General features: G+C 34.9%; 1 protein-coding gene across 1 annotated transcript; it reads right to left on the reverse strand.

Annotated features, from left to right (window-relative positions):
• Positions 911-5,950, reverse strand: LOC18598367 (transcription factor E2FA). Its single transcript, XM_018122367.1, is given in 15 exon segments — positions 911-1,528; positions 1,530-1,609; positions 1,757-1,823; positions 2,112-2,337; positions 2,495-2,571; positions 2,664-2,729; positions 2,849-2,897; positions 3,000-3,050; positions 3,139-3,191; positions 3,388-3,442; positions 3,559-3,647; positions 3,754-3,839; positions 3,935-3,988; positions 4,189-4,381; positions 5,511-5,950. Coding segments are annotated over 15 exon segments (1,479 nt in total). The 5' UTR covers positions 5,796-5,950; the 3' UTR covers positions 911-1,480.

Raw genomic sequence — 14,876 nt, forward strand, 5'->3', positions numbered from 1 at the left:
TATTTTTTGCTTGTTTGTCACTGAATAGAACATCCAAAATTCCAAATCATCATTTATTTATAGAAACAAGAATTGAGTAAAGTTACAAGTAAGTTTGTTTTTTTGTTTTCACATTTCATGATGTGTACTAAGAGTTGCAACCAACTTAGTTTTCTTGGCAAATGGGGGCCGAAAATTGATAAGTGGGGTCCATGATTTCTGGGGATCTGACGCGGAGAAAGCGATGGTTCCATGGAATCGAGCTGTACACCAAATGGCAACTTCTGGAATATCCTCCGGAAAGATGTTTCAGAACATCTTTCATACTTAATCTTCTATCAAATGATCTGATATACATATATATAAGCGAAAGGCGTGAGTAAATAACCCAAACATTTTTCTTTACCTATGATATGATGCATCCCTAGCTTGGTAGGAGGAACAGCAAAAGTGGGGCAACTAGTCACAAGGAAAGACCTTTTGGATGGGATCATGCATGTCAGAATGTTCCAACGACAAACAATAGTTTTGTCTGCTACATTTTCTCCATGTGTCCGCGTTTTGAAAATGATTTCTCACCCATGATCCGTCAGTGGACGTACCCAAATTCCTGCCAACAATCCAGGAAGCCGATAAGACAAAGAAACAAATGGGTGCAATGCAATGAAAATCTGGTGGCCTAGCCTAGCTCCTCAAGCTCCCTTGGAGTTGGAAAACATATGGTGGTCGCTTTTGCACTTTGTGTGGCCCCTCTCTTCTTCGCCTCATGCTTAAGCCTCTTGGAAACAGACTGCTATCACACAGAATCCGAGGCATCAAATAACCCTTTCCCCGGGTGGTATGGTAGCTAAGACACCATGATGAAAATACCTCTAAAGCCTGGATACAAGTTTTTATTGCCAATCACAATCAAAATTTTGATTTCATGCTGTTGTTGGTGAAGAGAAAAATATGGATTAACAATACATCAAATATTATAGAGGTTCCACTAGCATCAATAAAAACCTTAAGCCAAGAGCTCAAATTCAACTACACAGTGATAAACTTCGGGGACTGGTGTGGTTTAAAAATCAGCATCGTTGAAATCATATGATGATATATAGACGGTTACTATCTCTGTATACAATTGATTGATGTCATACAAACAGATGAGTTGTGGGCAGGTATGGCTGCTTTGATATCCATCCAATGCACCAATTCTACACATCTACATTTGGTATGGCCGCCTTGATTTTCAAACTGACTAACGAAGCAACTCACAACAACAAAGGGATGTTAATGGTCATATAATGAGAGTGCCAACCATGTGCTGGTCCACTGCACTTATTCTGTCTTCAATATCCATCTAATCCAGAATTCCAATGGCAACACTTTTATTTGTGTAACTAAACCACGGGTTAGGAAAATTTGCTCAACTGTGCCCCCCCAGTGATCCATGTAAATTAATTATAAGGGTGCTGGCAATTCTTTTCGGTACTTGGTCGGGAAAAATTAATGTTACCTATGGATTGAGTAAATCAGAAGATGAAACTTCAGTCATCCTAGATGGCAGGAGTTTGTGGGCTTGGGGTACTGACATCTGCCATTCCAAAGTCAGCATGAAGCGCATCTACCCCACTCCATTCAACACCTGCTATTGTTGCAGTTAAGAATTAAGCATTCAACTGTGGTACCTACGTGACTATGTTGGATAGGAAAATAAAATGAGTGTGTGCATGTGCTATTTCCCGCCTTCAGGGCTAGAGCAGATCGAAGAGCTAAAATTTCAAGAGGATACAGTCTGTCTTCCACATATCCGTAATGCTAACATCAGCATCCGATAGAAGCCAATAATCTGCATCATTCTGAAAACAAGAAAAGAAGAGTAATAGTCAATTTACAGATTCAACCAGAAAACAACAGACCACAATGTCATTTTCAAGTGCATAGAATTCTAGGGGGCAGAAAGAATTCAAATCTTGGACCTTAACCCACCTAAAGAGGGGTAAAAACCAAGGCTTAAAATAAATTATCAATTCCATATTACCCAAATTTCTAAAAAACTTTTGCCATGATCCACTCTCCCTGTTCATATATCCATTCTTTATAAAGCTTGGCTAGAGTAATAAATGGTCAAGACGAATGGCACTTACGTCAATATCTAAAGGAACAATTCTCATCATTCCCCCAACAGACTCCTGTGAAGCATTAATATCAGAGCCCATTTGGTGAGTTTGAGCCTGTGGTTCAACCTCCTTTCTGGTGCTGTCCACGTTGACCAACTCAACTTGGTTTTCATTAGAGCCAGAGCTCGAAGCAAGTGGGAGCCTCACAGGTGGCTCAACACCATTCAACTCTTCAAATTTCTCCTCAAATTGGCTGAAAAAACAACAATTTAAAAAGAAAGATGAATAAGAGAAGGATATCATAACAAGGGCCACCATTGTCCATCATCAGTTAGATATAACTTCAAAAGAAAGATGGTTCATAAACATGAACAGGTAAATTGTTTAGCATATCAAAAAGGGAATAATACCTGACTAGGTAAACATCAACGGGACCCATTGTGCTTCTAAGGATTATCCTGTATCTCCTTTGTGAGTAGTCAACAGCCTGGAACATAAAGGAGCAATGCCATTATGCATTCAAAAAATGAAAGTAGAAAATGGTACTGACTCATTAGAATTTTCCTGCCATCAACTTACTTCATCAGGATCAGGTACTTCCAGAGTTGTTCCATGTGGAGCTTTAATTGCTATTAGGGTTTCATTCTGCCAAAAGCAACATTGAAAGTTTAGCTATAGTAAAACCAAGATGTTTTGGAGATCAATGTCAAATGCAGGAGATGATTGTGAAAGTATTAATTTAGTGAAACACAGAATAAACAGACCTGAAAGCAAGGTATACCCTTGATGTCTTCTTCAGTCACAAAAAGCCACCTGAAACAGTTTAAGATGAGTAAATGTATCATTGTTTGCAAACAATCAGCAGTAAACTGCAATTAATTAGATCCAAATACAAGGCAGAGGAGAAAATCTTACCTCTGATTGTTCTCATTTTCACTCAAATCCCTCAATCTTTCCTGCATTTCTCTGCAATATTTTAGAAGCATCAGCATTCCTAAATAGGTTCGAGACAGTAAAAGTAACTGCTCTAACAAGAGAATGTGCCACACACAACCTTATTTGATCATCTAATCTGTTCTCTTCAATGGAAAGGTTTTCAATTTCTGCCTGCATACACAAACGGAAATTAAATCATAAGTATAGGAAAATAAACAGCACAGATCACCCAACCAACAGTGATCTAACATACCTTGAAAGTCATAAACCAAAATATAGAAATAGATAAACATTCTAATGCACAATAACAGGGAAAACTGTTGCCTGGAGTCGAAGAAAAAAAAAAACTGATATTACTTTCACACACCTGTAATATGGAGACATCACCATCTGCTTCTCCAGGCCTTGACGCATCAACACCCCTAGTAAATTTGATTAATCCTCAAATAAGTCCCATGTTCTTTGAAGTTTAATCAGAATCACAAACCAAATTAAGACATCAAATTCTTGAAAAACATTTAACATCATTGATAATTACTTCCAATGTATTCTATTTTTGAGCTTCTTTTCAATAAGACCAATGCCTTCCAAGACATTCGTTATGTCATATATCCTCCTCTTTTGCACCTGTTACAACATTTAGGGGGAAAAAAGACAAGATAGAAAAGAACCCTTTAAGTAACTTGATGAAACACCCAATAGTAAATAAGCTCAGTTAGCTGTATATCGTCACCTCCAATGTTTCTGCAGCCTTATTTAGGTCAAGCATACCATCTTCAGCATGCTTTATCAGATTGATGAACTTTTTCGTCAACAGACCTAAAAACTTGACCACATTATCACCGTTCTTAACATATATAAAAGCTTTAGGAGCTACGAAAACAGCCCAACTTAAAAACAAAGAACATTATTACCTAAAGAACTGTCATAACGACAGCTGCCAGCAGGAGTAAGAGGAGATAGAGAACCTGCCAATTACATATATAATGTCAGTGGTTCTTCTTCTCCATATTATGTCTATCTATCTTGCCACATCAGAGTACTGATAATACAGCAATCAAACTCATATATATAGCTGTAAAGTGAAACATAAGTTTCCTTTGAAAGGACTAAGCCTGCAGCAGACAGTAGAAGATTAATAATGTGGATCAATGGACAAGTTTCTCACCAGCATTTGACATAGGTGTTTGAGGAGTAGATTTATTGGCCTTTGAGGCCTTTGATCTATTATTTAACCTTCCTCCTTTAGCAGATACAGGTGTCTGGAAGGGGCTGTTGGATATGCTGCTAACTCCAGGGCTGGTAGTCCAATGGCTAGACTCAACTTCATTTTTGTTCACTGTGCTCTTCCTTTTAAATTGCTGAGAAAAACAAGCAGAATTTCAAAGTGGCGCTAATGGCAGGCAGAATTAACAGTTTAACTCGAAATATTTGTATGGTTATATTTACATTAACATCCAATTGAATTGAATTAAAAAAAAAAATAGAGCCTAGGTCTAACAAATGCAAATATAGGACGGTATATGTACAAGAAACTTTACTGTTAGGCATCAAGAATCTTCAGAATTACTTGACTGCCTGTATCCAAAGGTTTTCGCAAAGGCCGAAACTTATAGAGATCAATGTCATGACAAAATCAAGTATGTAAAAACACTAGTGATTCACTTGTTATTAGGTGGAAGACAATAAGATAAAGGTTTGTGTAGCAGACTAGCAGTGGTATTATACAGAAGGGATAAAGTATGCAGTCAAGTCATAACAATATCAACTCAATCATTTAACAAAGGTCCATTAATGCTGAAACATCCAAAGAATTGACAGGCACTTCAAGCTTTCGTCATATAGGGCACAGCATCCTATGTTCTGCATAAGCATTGGCTTCCTCTCTGAGTATAGCAAGCAAAATTATATAAACCAGTATCCTATCAACTGCAATTATGTTTAAAATCCAAAACATTACAAACCAAAAACCAAATCTATCAGCACATCTGACAGACGTGATAGAACTAAAACCTATTCTTCACAAATTAAGGCATGAAAATATATAAGCCATCAATAGTCAGCCATTGGGTAAGGCTGGCATGCATCACATTGAACTTAGTTCAGCAAACGAGCACAATTAGTCTACCTAAAGCCCATTACATCATCAACTACATCGCCAAAGACCTAAATGCCCTGCAAAAAGTTCAAATATTTAAGTACAGGCATAAATAATTACACTACCGAAACAAATAAAGCTATTGACAATTTAGATTCCCCCAAGTAAATAAGCACCGAACAAGCCACCATAAAAATATTCTCATTCAGAACAGATAAAAAAATCCGCAAGATTAAGCGAATTAAAATGAATACAATAATTATTATCATAAAAATTGCAATCGACCAAAATCCAACAACAAATGCTAAATGAGAGTATAATTATCATAAACATTAACCAAAAATTTAAAAAATGTAACATACATTAAAAATAGAAAAGCTACAAAAACTCACTGGAGATCTCACAACAATCGCTTCAACTTCTTGATCGGCGACTGCTCCACGAGCATTACTAGCGCTGGTTAAACTGTTATTAGGATAATTATTATTATTGTTAGAGGAAAATCTGTGATAATCATCGGGATGAACAAACGGCGGCTTGGTCGAGGCGAAGGCGAGGTGGCGGCGTATCGGCGGAACAATCGAAGGACCGGCCGATGCTGGTGATGATACGGCAGATGGAGGAGGGGGTGGATGCTGCGGCCTGGGACGAGCGGAGGTGCGAGCGCCGCCGGACATGGAGGTTTTTGACTTTTGAGGGAGAGTGAGAGGGAATCGGAGAGAGAGGCGAGGGTAGAAATGGAATTGAAAAGGAGTAAGAGAGAGAAAAGGGAGGGATAGAGAGAGAGAGAGAGGAGGAGGAAAGTTGTGAGGGGAAGGGTTAAAGAGCAGAAAACGAGGGAAGGGAGGGAATTTTGGTTCGGATAGATGTGGAGGGAAGCGTTTTGTAGAAAATTACAATTCACGCATTAAAGTTTTTGGTTTTCCCAGTTGTGGACTCCTATCTTTTCTATGTTTTCAATTTTGACCCAAAATTTATATTCAACTATCTTGTAACACTTGCCATATTTTCTTATTTCAGTTAAGTTTTTAAGAAATTAAGTCGCCAAATCTTTCACAATTTCTGATGTGAAAGGAAAGAATGAATTTCTTGGTATGCAATTACAACACGAAGATTGATTTTAATTAGATAAAATATTTATATATGACTTCTTGTCAATTCAATATTTATATTTATTACGAAAAAATCTAAAAATAATCTTCTATCATAAACATCTTTATTTTGCAGAAATTAAAATTTTAAAGGAATATGTTTCACATGTACCCTTCCTAACTTGCATCCCTTCATTGAAATATTTTTCCAATAAGTTCTTAATTCCCTTCCCTTCCCCCTTCAATTGAAACAAAATTATGGTGCTATGAGAAATGTGGGAATATCAAAAAAGAGTTGAGGCGTTTCTGCAAAACGATAAGAAAAAAGAGGATAAAATGTAAAAAGCCAAAAATGGAAATTACAAAAGAGATGATGTACGCGCCTTTCTTTGTCACTTATTCTTCTTCACCCCTCTCTATTACCCTCTAATCAAAACCCTAAAAACTTGAAGGGACCCAAAGGGCTATCATGACATATGGCAAAATGCCAACCATCTGATCTTCTTGTTCCTCCATTTTTTAACAGGTTTGTACATTTAATTTTGAACAATGCTATTGGGGGTGACATGAATCTTATTCCCTAAACCATATGATTCGAATTTGAAATCTTCAAATAGTCCAATTGATCAGCTTACAACTTTAGCTCTTGTTACAATCTTGGCCATATGGCATGGGCTTTTGCCTATTCACAACTGAAGGAAAAAGGACAAAAGGTTGCATGGGTGTATTGTAACTTTGGCCATCATGAAATATAATTGTACAAAAAAAAAAAGTTGAAATCCATGTCGTTTTCTTCTTTGTTACAATGCGTTTAGTTAGCACCATGCAGTTCAAAATTGATGTTTGAACATTGATTTTTGAGTTTCAGATTTAAACAATATTTTTAATGGCATTTCAATGTTTTACTTTGTCATATTTTTATTAAAATAGTGATAAAATAAATTCATGTCAATTAAATTTGAGATATTCTAAATATATAAATAACAAAGTTTCTGTACTTGTTATCAATTGATTTAACATGATACGAGAGCAAACATTATCCACGGTCATTGACGCATTTTGATAAACTTGTTATGTTTATATTTGATATCCAATCAACAAGATAACTTGGCCTTGTACTTGATGATCAACCCATTGGTTGTTTACATGTGATAGTAGTATAAACTATTTTTAGATAATTTTTGGCATGACTTGGCAAAAATACCCTTTAAACCATTTATTCCAAATTAAATGGTTTCGATTTATTTCTCCTTTCTCGCCATTCTGATAAAAATTTTAAAATTAAATTTCGATTTACTTATCTTGCCGTCCAACTCTTTAATGCCATTGAGGTCTATATCACCATCCAACTTTTTCACTATCCCAAAGAGTAGAGATGACATTACGGTATGTGTTATGGGTTCTTAGATTTATTTTTTTATATTCATAGAACCCAAAAGTTTATGGGTAAATTATATGACTTTGGCAACTTAAACCTGGCGGGGAGTAGCAAAATCAATTAGTTATTAGGCAAGTTGTGAATATTTTTTAAGTATTGCGTCACAAGATATGAGGGGATGTGATTAGATATTAGGCATTGCATGACTGATTTTGGCAACTTAAACTTGGTTGGGAGTAGTGCAATCAATTAGTTATTAGGCAATTTGTGAATAATTTTTAGGCATTGCGTCACTGGATATTAGGATGTGTGATTAGATATTAGGGATTACATGACTAATTATGAGGAATGCATAACCTGTTTATTTGGCATTGTGTGACTGAATATTAGACAATGTAGGACTAGATAAGTGGTATTGCGAGACTAGATTTTAGTAATTGCGTGACATGTGCATTGCTTGTTTAGGTTTTAGGAATTGCTTGACTAGTTTGTAGGCATTCCGTGACTAGTTTTTATGTGTTATGTGACGTATGGCCATTGCGTGACTAGTTATGTTGGCATAACGTGAGTGGATATTAGACGTTGAGTGACTTATTATTAAGTATTACGAGATTGGTTTATAGGCGTTATGTGACTTATGCAATGCATCTATTGTTTTGAGACATTTTTTGACTAGTTTTTAAGTATTGCGTGAATGTGTATTCAACATTGCGAGACTGGCTTTATGTTATTGTGTAACTTAGGTATTGCATAACTAGTTTTTATGCATTGAGGGGCAATTTTTGATAAATTGACTGATTGTGACATTGATTTTTTGTTAAATTTTAACGGCATGCCAAATGTAAAGCTTATGATTACATATGGTGGTCATTAGGTCGATGACACTTACAAGGATGGTGAGACACGAGTGAGGGGTGTTGGGAGTGATTTGTCATTCTCAAGCCTAGTGAAGCTAGTTGAAAAGGTTGTTAGGGTCAACTCACATAATAACGAAATTGAGCTACATGCATTGCTTAACCATACCGTAAGGGTTTCATTTACAATTATCAGGGACGATGAAGATGTAGCAAGTATTTTGTGAGATGAGAAAGCAGTTGTAATGTTGTGACAGTTAAGGCACGAAATGCATATGTTATTCCACATGAACATGGTTTCCAACATAGTAATCATCTACTACAGAATTTTAATGATTCAAACATACCACACAATGCATTTCCTAATAAACAACAATGGCAATCCCTATTGATGTATGGACATGCGTTTGAACTGCTCGATACATACATGAGGTCTTTGCAAATGATATCTGTATAATTATGATCAGAATGTGCATCAAACGAAATACTTCATTCTTGGCAACAAACTTAACCATCGCTTGGAAATGCAATGGGTCTATTACCATTAGCAAACGACATTGTGATGGTTGTGAGTGATGATGATGCATCTGATCAGATTGATGATGATGGTGAAGAAGAGGACATTGCAGATTGGAATGATGAGATTAACGATGACTGTGAAGATGATTATGCAGACGGACATGATGACTGTTTAGAGGATGACAAGAGTGAGGACAATGACATTTCGAATTGCAATCTTACAAATGGTAGTGAAACATGCCACAACTGTTATGTTAGGAAAGGTTTAGTGTGATGACCATGCCACAACTGTTGTAGTAAAAGATGTTAAGTGTGATGACCCTATTTACGACAACCCCATCACTGATAAGAATAGGATTCATTCGCTTGATGACAGTGATCAAGAGAGGGTTAATGCAAGGGTATCTCACCAATGCATTATTCCGGGAGTAGATATGATAACCTTCTAAAAAGTTGTGATCGAGGAGTCTAGATCAATCGACGACAACTTATATTGTGAAAAAGTGTTTCCATCGAAGGTTGAATTGAAACGAGCTTTGAGCATGTTGGCATTAAAAGAGCATTTTGAGATTAGAGTTAAAAAGTCATGTCACACTTCTTGAGAGGTTGCTTGTAAAGAGAAGGCATGCAAGTTTGCTTTTTTAAAAATAAAGCAAGATAGTATGAATATTTAAAAAAAATATTTATAAAAACAGAGTATGAGCTAAGTAAAGAAAATGCAGAAATTAAAGAGTACTCAGTCAAATTTTATAAAGGTTTGGTTTTTGATGCCTAAGGCCTCTCTCTTGATAACACAAAGAGTTTGAATCCACTATCAATTGCCTTTTTAACACAACTTCAAGCATAACCATTACAAATCACTACCTTTTAAGGATCAAGCATAACTTTTACAAAAGTCACTAACTTTTTAGTATCAAGCACAACCTCTACAAAAGTCTTTGCCTTTTTAGGATTAAGCACAACTTTTATAACCAAATGCCTTTTAAAAATCAACCACAACCTTTTTACCTTTTCAATAGAGGTATAACCAAATTCTACCTTTTCAAGAGGAAGTATAACCTTTTAACACTGCATTTTACGTGGAGGTATAACCAACAACAATGGCTTTTAGGAAGTATAAGAAGATTATGACCTCTAACAAGGTTGGTAAGCAATTTAAGTGCAATAAGATGACAGATTTCTGAGTGGTAAGGACTGATAAAGAAATGTTTCAGCTCAAAGGATTATGTAGATGAAGAAAGGAATGATCTTGCTGTGACATCTACTCTTTTTTAAATGAAAAAAAAAGATTTTTCAACTTTTCTTGCTTTCTATTCTCTCTTTGTTTTCTTTTCTTTCTCTCATTATTTTCTTCTTGCTCTTGATATTTTCTAATGCATTTCCTGAAGGGATTTATAGGCCTTGAAAGAATTTACCCATTACGGTAAATTTGAAATGATTTTCTGAACATTTTGGCTACCTAGATCAAGTTTGTCGTCCTTGAAGAATCGATTCTTCCATACTAAGAATAGATATCTACATTAGTTTGATGTTTGACAGAATTGACTTTTTATGTTTGAGGTGTTGATTATTCTATGTCACCTTAAAATCTGAAACTTTCTGATTCTTGAAAATCGATTCTTCATTTTCAAGATGTCGATTTTTCTCAGCGTGATTCAAAGGTTGCACCTTTCTGATTTTTTTAACACTCAACTTTTTCTTCACCAGGTGTCGATTCTTCTCTATAATCAGGCGCCAAATTTTAAAATTTGAAAATGATTTTTGACGCTTCATTCTTATCCATTCACCCTATTTCTTTCTTCTTGTCCAAGTGTGTGATTTTCTCTTTGGAGCTTCAAGAATCGGCACCTGCTTCTCTGAAAATTGATTCTTCCTTTCAAACTTGTGCTTGTTAATTCATCCTTTGCTTGGAACTAATATCTACTTCATGGAGAATCAATTCTTTCATGCTTGAACTTATTCAATTTGCTTTTTGTTTCTCCAAAATTGATTTTTCCTTTCTGAATGGTCGGTTCTTCTTTTTTAGTAGCTTATGCACTATCCATAATCAACTTTTTCTTTTCAATGAATCGATTCTTCTTGTAAGAAGGAAAATAGATTTTTCTTTCTGTATAGTTTGAGTTTGTCTAAAAGATATTTCTTTGCATAATTGACTTCAAAACTCTTGAAGATTTTCTTCAAGTTTAAAAACATTTTCTAAGCATTTCCCAAGCATGTTTAGATAAATCAATTTTATCATTTCAAAACCAGAGTAAAGTTAACATACTTGATTTGGGTAACTAACTTATTATTTTTTTAAAAAATTATTATACAGAGATTAATGAGAACGACTACTTTACGCCAATGGTAGTGAAAACTTGAAAAAAGTGGTAGGATCTTAGGTTATTTTCACTTTGGATGTTTTGGAGAGTTTGACTTGGTAATTTAGATATAGAGGTAGTTAAGATGGTCTTCCTTTAAACATTTTCTTGAAATACAAGTGTTTCTACCTCTCACCTTTTCCCATTTACTTTGTTCTCTAATATCTTTTTGATTATACCTTTTTCCTTTTATCCTTTACTCAAAATCAAGTCTTATTACATTATTAATAACCATAAAACATCATTTACTTCAATAGCCACATAATGGGTTTTCAACTGTTATTATGTGTAATAAAACCACAACTTCAATGGTCACATAATGGATTTCAATAACTATTACTCATTATGTACATTAAAACTCTTCTCAATACTATTACTTATTAAAGGCATTAACGCATATTCTTGAGAAACTGTTTCTTTAAGCTTTATATATAAAACTTGGAAAGTTCATTGTAAAAAAGAATAAGATTTCTTGAGCTAGTATATACATATATTCACTCTAAGCTTCTTTCTCTAATTCTTTTCTACTTAGTCCTTCTTTATCTTATTCTTTATCTTACATACATTACCGTTTTGAGAATATTGTTACTTTATCCCTGGCCTATTCTCTACCTAATCTCAACCTTATTCTACTACTCACCTATGATTTTCCACCTACCATAATACATTCAATACTTCACGGACTACTACAATCTTCCTCTTTGTCACCTTAAATGAATCTTTTTACTTATTTGTAACATTTTTGTTCTCCCTATCATAAAAACTCTTTTACATTTTAGTGACTCCATTAGGGAAAAGTGCTTGCATTAGGTAAAATCTCACTTTAAAAACTGTGTTACTAAAAAGATGGATAGTTCCACTGAAAACCAAGATGCACATATTCCCACCTACATCCAAGATCTAATGAAAATAATCCAAGCTTTTTTAGAGAATATGCAAAGATAATAATAAACAGATGATGAAAACCATATCCTAACTTGTATCCTCTCCTACCACTGTTTCTTAAGTTCAACTTGCACACGTTAACGGTAATGAGAATGCGCCGAATAGAGCCATTCCATTAGTTGTAAAAAAAATGAGAATGGTGGAAATGGAGAAAATGTCGTTGATGCGATAAGTGTTGGAAATCCTAGATGAATTCTTTGCAATAGTTACGCCAGCAACGACTTTATTATAGTAGTCACACTAGTCATTACTTAAGGCTTTGTGATGAAGAAAAAGCTCTAAAGGTTACTAGATCAAAAGAATAAGAGGTTGAACTTTTTTGAATTTGATCTTTAGTAGCTTTACCCAACTTGTGTAGCCATTAAGCCATATCCTAAAGATTATACTAGCCCTTAATGGAAAGATCGAAATGAATGAAAATATGTTGTGAAGTTTGTGGAAACCTTTAAATTGACAAGGTTATGACTTGAAGTTGAAGGAATTTTCCAAATCTCTCATTAAAAAGGCCTATACATGGTATGTCAATCTTATATTTAGTTTTATGGAATCTTGAAGTTAAATGTGTAAGATGTTTGGGGAGAAGTTATTCTTTACTCAAGAGAAAGTTACTCTCATTGATTTAGGAAAAGAGCATCAAAAGTCCAAGGAACATCTCATGAAATACATCTAGCGCTTCAAAAAGAGGGTGTTAGACATACAACAGTCTCATGATGAGAAATAATAGGTGAAAATTTGCATTATAAGGATGTTTAACGAGTCTAGGCTACATTTGGAGAACTTACCTCTTCCAATCTTTATTACCTTAGTGGAAGTCGCACAAAGGACCCATAATTCAAGTTTTAAATAAAGGAGAGCTACTTGCTTTGGTAGAAGGAATATGCCAATAGTGAATACATTTCAAGGAAGAGGTAAGGAAGAAAAAGATTCTTTTTTATCTAATTTTCATTATAGGGATAACTAAAGAGAAGGTAAGATAAAGAAAGTGATTCTTCTCCACCATTATGAGTTTTACTAGATAAAGGAGGAGCAATTCTCCAAGAATAGGTCAAGGATGGATAAATGAACTTAGCTTGTACCCCACGATTGCCAACAGAGAAAGAAAAGACCAACCAAAGGTAATGGGATTATGATCAAGCAGTTGCGCATCCACTTATTGAGTGCAGAAACCTTTGAAGAATATTTCATCAGTCGGTGCAAATAGGAAAGATATTGATTGCAAACAATGGGGTTCATAACAATCCTCTTCTTGCTCATCCAAATCCTCAAAGGCTTGTGAGTGAAATAATCTATATTCACCATGAGGATATTTCTTTTTCAAACACTTAGATCCAGGATGCAAGTATGGCTACTTTGGTTACTTCTTCTATTGCTAGCTCGCACATGAAAAAACCTAGCTTTAGGCATTTCTTTAACCAGTTTGGGTTTCTAGAAGAGTCAAGGAAAGAAACAACTATAGCCCTAGTACAAATAGTTGAAGAGTAGTCTGGAAAGTGCAACTTAATGGGACGATCAATGGGAAAGATGGCTAGTGTATAGCAAAATGCCATTATGTTAAAAAAAATAGGTATGTGTACATGACATCCTTATCATAACAAGCCTTTTATGTGAAAAACACTATTAACAGATATCTTATTAGGAGAACATTCATTGATGATGGTTCTTCAATGAATCTCATACCTCTATCCACCTTAAAGGCTGTAAACATAAAAATGAAGAGTTTATGTTGTTTTATGACCATCATTTTTTTATATAATAAAAAGATCATGATTTTGGTTCAAATGATGATGAGTTTATGTTGTTTTATGACCATCATTTTTTTTATATAATAAAAATATCATGATTTTGGTTCAAATGATGATGGGGCCAATTCAAGATCAAGCATGTTTCCATATTATTGATGCAAATGTGGCTTATCACATTCTAATAGAAAGAAAGTTTTCGCACATGCACAACATCAATCTTTACTCACACCATCAATGTATTAAGGGTAATTGGAAAGGGAAGGAGATTTTTATTCTAATCATTAAAGCACTATTTGAATGACATAGAGTGAGTTATATGGAGGCTTCTTTCTTTGAAAACCTAGCAGAAGATGGTGAAACAACTATTGCTAGATCCATGGGTGTTCCATTTCCTTCATGGGAAAAGTGTGCTGAAAAGAAAAAAAAGAACAATGGAAAGAAAATGAAGCGATGTAGGAAGAGAAAACAAGGAAACATTTCTAGAAGTAAGGAAGTAAAGGCGGAAATGACATCTAATTGGGTGACATCTCATACACATGAAGAGGAAAAAAATTTTATTACTTAAGATGGGGTGCGGGGTTTAGGGAAACATCTTTTCTATACCTCAAATTTTGAAAGCCTCTAGACACATCACCATGTTTTCAAGTGGAGTCAAACAAGAAAAAGTACATGAGGTACTACCCAGGGTGAAAAAATTTCAAGATCAACCCAAGGAACAAGGTGAAAAGTTAGAAGAGATAAATGTGGTGAAAGACAAAAAGACAACCAAGCCTTTCTTCTTAAGCAAGAGCCTTTAATGAGCAAAGAGTTACAACAATTTAGTTATTGAGAAAATTCCAATATATGTTCAGTTAGACTAGACGAAAATC

This window comes from Theobroma cacao, chromosome 5 (assembly GCF_000208745.1).
Source record: "Theobroma cacao cultivar B97-61/B2 chromosome 5, Criollo_cocoa_genome_V2, whole genome shotgun sequence".
NCBI classification, from domain to species: Eukaryota; Viridiplantae; Streptophyta; class Magnoliopsida; order Malvales; family Malvaceae; genus Theobroma; species Theobroma cacao.